The sequence below is a fragment of the Suillus discolor genome, assembly GCF_016758755.1.
Source record: "Suillus discolor strain FC423 chromosome Unknown F5147scaffold_209, whole genome shotgun sequence".
NCBI lineage: Eukaryota > Fungi > Basidiomycota > Agaricomycetes > Boletales > Suillaceae > Suillus > Suillus discolor.
Window position 1 is genome coordinate 20519 of NW_024541456.1, and position 3122 is coordinate 23640.

Here is a 3122-nt window from a genome sequence, read left to right on the forward strand (position 1 = left end):
TATTCTGGAAGAAAAAACACATGGACCTGTCTGTTGGCCTATCATGATGGGTCAGCAATCAACGCCAAGCAAAATCAATATATGTAGAGCTCACATTCAGGTGGACAGGAATACGGGAGTGGAATACGATGTTTCTTTGTGTGCTCCAGATGCTGCAGCATGTACAGAAATATAGAGACCATTACCCTTGGTGCTATGAATGAAACTGGCTGACAGTGGACATCATGCACATGAAACACTATCAAGGTGTCGAGAACTTCTTGACGAAATAAATGATGAGTTCATGGATGCGGTGTGTAAGGATAAATGAAACTACTTACACACGAGTTGATCTACGAAGGGGCATTGCTTTTGGCAGACATGTGGGCACCAATTCAGAGAGTTCAGGGTTTTGAGAAGGTGGGATCGGATAATCAACATCCAGGGAATGCATAGCTGGTGCAGGCCCTGCAGTGCGAAGATCGTGCAGTAAAGAACGTAGATAGTCATAATCGGGATCTTCTGAGAATGAGAGAGAGCACGAGTAGACGAGGATATTTGCAAATGCAGGAGGAATTCCCTCACATAAATCCGCAATGGCAGTATCTACTTTGCGCTCGAGTATAAAGGAGTCAGAAAGCTTCTCATGGTCACTATTTAACCATGGTAGGGAGCCACGCAAGAAATATATCAGCATATAGGCAAGTGATTCAAGATCGTCACGGCGACCTGGCTCCAATCCCAAGTGATTGTTGATTGAAGCGGAGGCAGGGGTGCCTGTGAGACATTGACCTCGACGAAATGGGATGTGGGATGCGGTTGAGGAATTCCAGTATCTCTTCGTGATACCAAAATCAATAATATAGACAGTTTTTTCCGAAATATCTATCATAGCGTTTTGCAGTTTGACATTGCCATGAACATAACCATGTGAGTGAATGTACTCCAGATGCGACAGCTGGAAAATGGGTCAGTATCTACAGCACAACACATTTGAACCAAAGTACCAGCTGGTCCCCTAAGTTTACAACAGTTTGAAGTCTGAATTTTTGGTTGCATGTGAGGAAAAGATCATGCAGTGAGTGACCAAGGAGGTCAAGAGCCAAGGCATAGTGTGTTGACTCCCTGCCAAACCAAAGGATGCGGGGGATCCCAACTCCACCTTCGAGTTGCTTAAGAATGCGGTGTTCGTGCCCGAGAGAAGGTGGATTATTGGTGACCGGTTCGAGTTTGATGGCAATGATATCATCGTTAAGGAAGTTTTGTGCGTGGTACACGACAGCTAGTGTATATTTGAAACCCTGAATATCAATCAATCGACTGTCGACATCATACGAACGCACCATATGAACCTGATCCCAAAATATTTTCCAGCCTGAATCTACCATCAATGCATAATGGAGCTGTTTTTATTCTATGAAATCCAAAATGGTGGAACATAATGAATCACAAGTTAATGCAAAATACACATCATTATACAGATTATGTCAGTTTTCCAAGGACTCACTTCTGAATCATTGGGTTCATTGGAAGTGAATATAACTGGTCTTAGCCAAGCAGTTGATACAACAGATTCTAAATCTGTCTGTGTGGGTTCAAAACCTGCTAAAGATGAAATTGATCCAGTGATCACCAGAGTCAGAATATTTCGATCCTAGGATATCCGACCGTCCGACCCTTTCCAATATCCACCCCAGATATGACTCAGCATGCCAGCCACCATCATCTACAAACAAACAATAACAAGCACACCTTACATCACCCTTTCCCCGCCCCCCGCCCTTTGTGTCTCTTTCCCCGCCCTCGCCGGCGCCCTCTGTGTCATGGTCAATGTTGAAGATGAGCCAGTAGGGAGCTGATGCGCTGATGATGCAGTAACTGCAGCACCTCAAGGCCTCAAGGGCTGATGGTATTGGCATAGTCATTGAGTGCGGTGCAGGGAGGTAAGCATGTGGCGGCGCTGTTGAGTAGCGGCTTGGCCAAATGTAGTAATATCCCCGACGTGCGCAGAGGTGAGGACGTGTGGGAAACAGTGAGCTTAATACATAATTATATTTTAACATTGAATGTAGTATATTATGTATGCGTGGGAACAATGATTATTATACTGGTGCGGATGCGGTCGGACGGTCGGATGAGGTCGGACAGTCGGATATCCCAGGATCGAGATGTCCTCACCAGAGTCAAAATCTGTTTCTCTCAAACAGTGCAGGTTTGAAACCTGCCAATGATAATATTTTTATTTTTATTCTATGAAAGCACACCTTGACATATGCTTATGGTCGGTCAGCTTGCAAGCTAATCGGAGCTGTGTCTAGCCAAGTGGTTATCATAACAGAATCCAAATCTGTTTCTATTGGAGTGCAACAGGTTTGAAACCAGTGAAATATCATATTTTTTTTCATGTAAGAACATGCCTCAAATATTTGCTCATAGACAGCATCTCAGACATTTATTTTCATTGGTCTTAGTCAAGTTGTTACCAGAGTCAAAATCTGTTTCTCTTGGACCATGCACAAAAGGAGGCTCATATCTGCTGGCCAAGTTGGATGGCGCTATCTCCAAATGACTTTGTGGGTTTCAAACCCACTAATGATAACATTTTTATTCTATGAAATCACGCCTTGACATTGACTCATGCATACTTTCCTGAGAGCTCCAAATGTTATTATTGGCAGGTTTTAAACCTGTATGGTCCAAGAGAAACAGATTTTGACTCTGGTGACAACTAAACTAAGACTGATGAAGATTAGATCAGTGTCTGAGAGACTGTCTACGATTAAATATTCAAGACATGTTCTTCATCAGGAAAAACACTATTTCTCTTTGTATACTAAGTAGTCATAGTTGTATTACAAATACTCCCCAAAGCACCTAGAGGTATATACCTGTGCAAGACAAGTGCCTATCTTTTTAAGACACCCAAAGTACTAGTAGGGCTCCTAGAGTAATATATATATATAATCATGATAGTCAATTCACCTTACATGACTATATTAATATCTTGATATATATGTTATATACACTTGCATGACTATATTAATATCTTGCTATGAAATTCTTATTGCTATTACCGCTCTTATTATTATAGAAGATTTCAATATTATAGATGCTATGAAAGCTATGAAAGCTACTAGTACTAC

At 42.0% G+C, this 3122-nt stretch overlaps 1 protein-coding gene across 1 annotated transcript; it reads right to left on the reverse strand.

Moving 5' to 3' along the window:
* Positions 1-316: 316 nt before the first annotated feature.
* F5147DRAFT_589404 (kinase-like domain-containing protein) lies at positions 317-1419 on the reverse strand (the record flags this gene model as incomplete). The annotated part of the gene is made up of 3 exons (XM_041432142.1): positions 317-937; positions 987-1261; positions 1323-1419. The coding sequence occupies 3 exons, from the start codon at positions 1417-1419 to the stop codon at positions 317-319; spliced, it is 993 nt and encodes a 330-aa protein (XP_041284543.1).
* Between the last annotated feature and the right edge of the window lie 1703 nt (positions 1420-3122).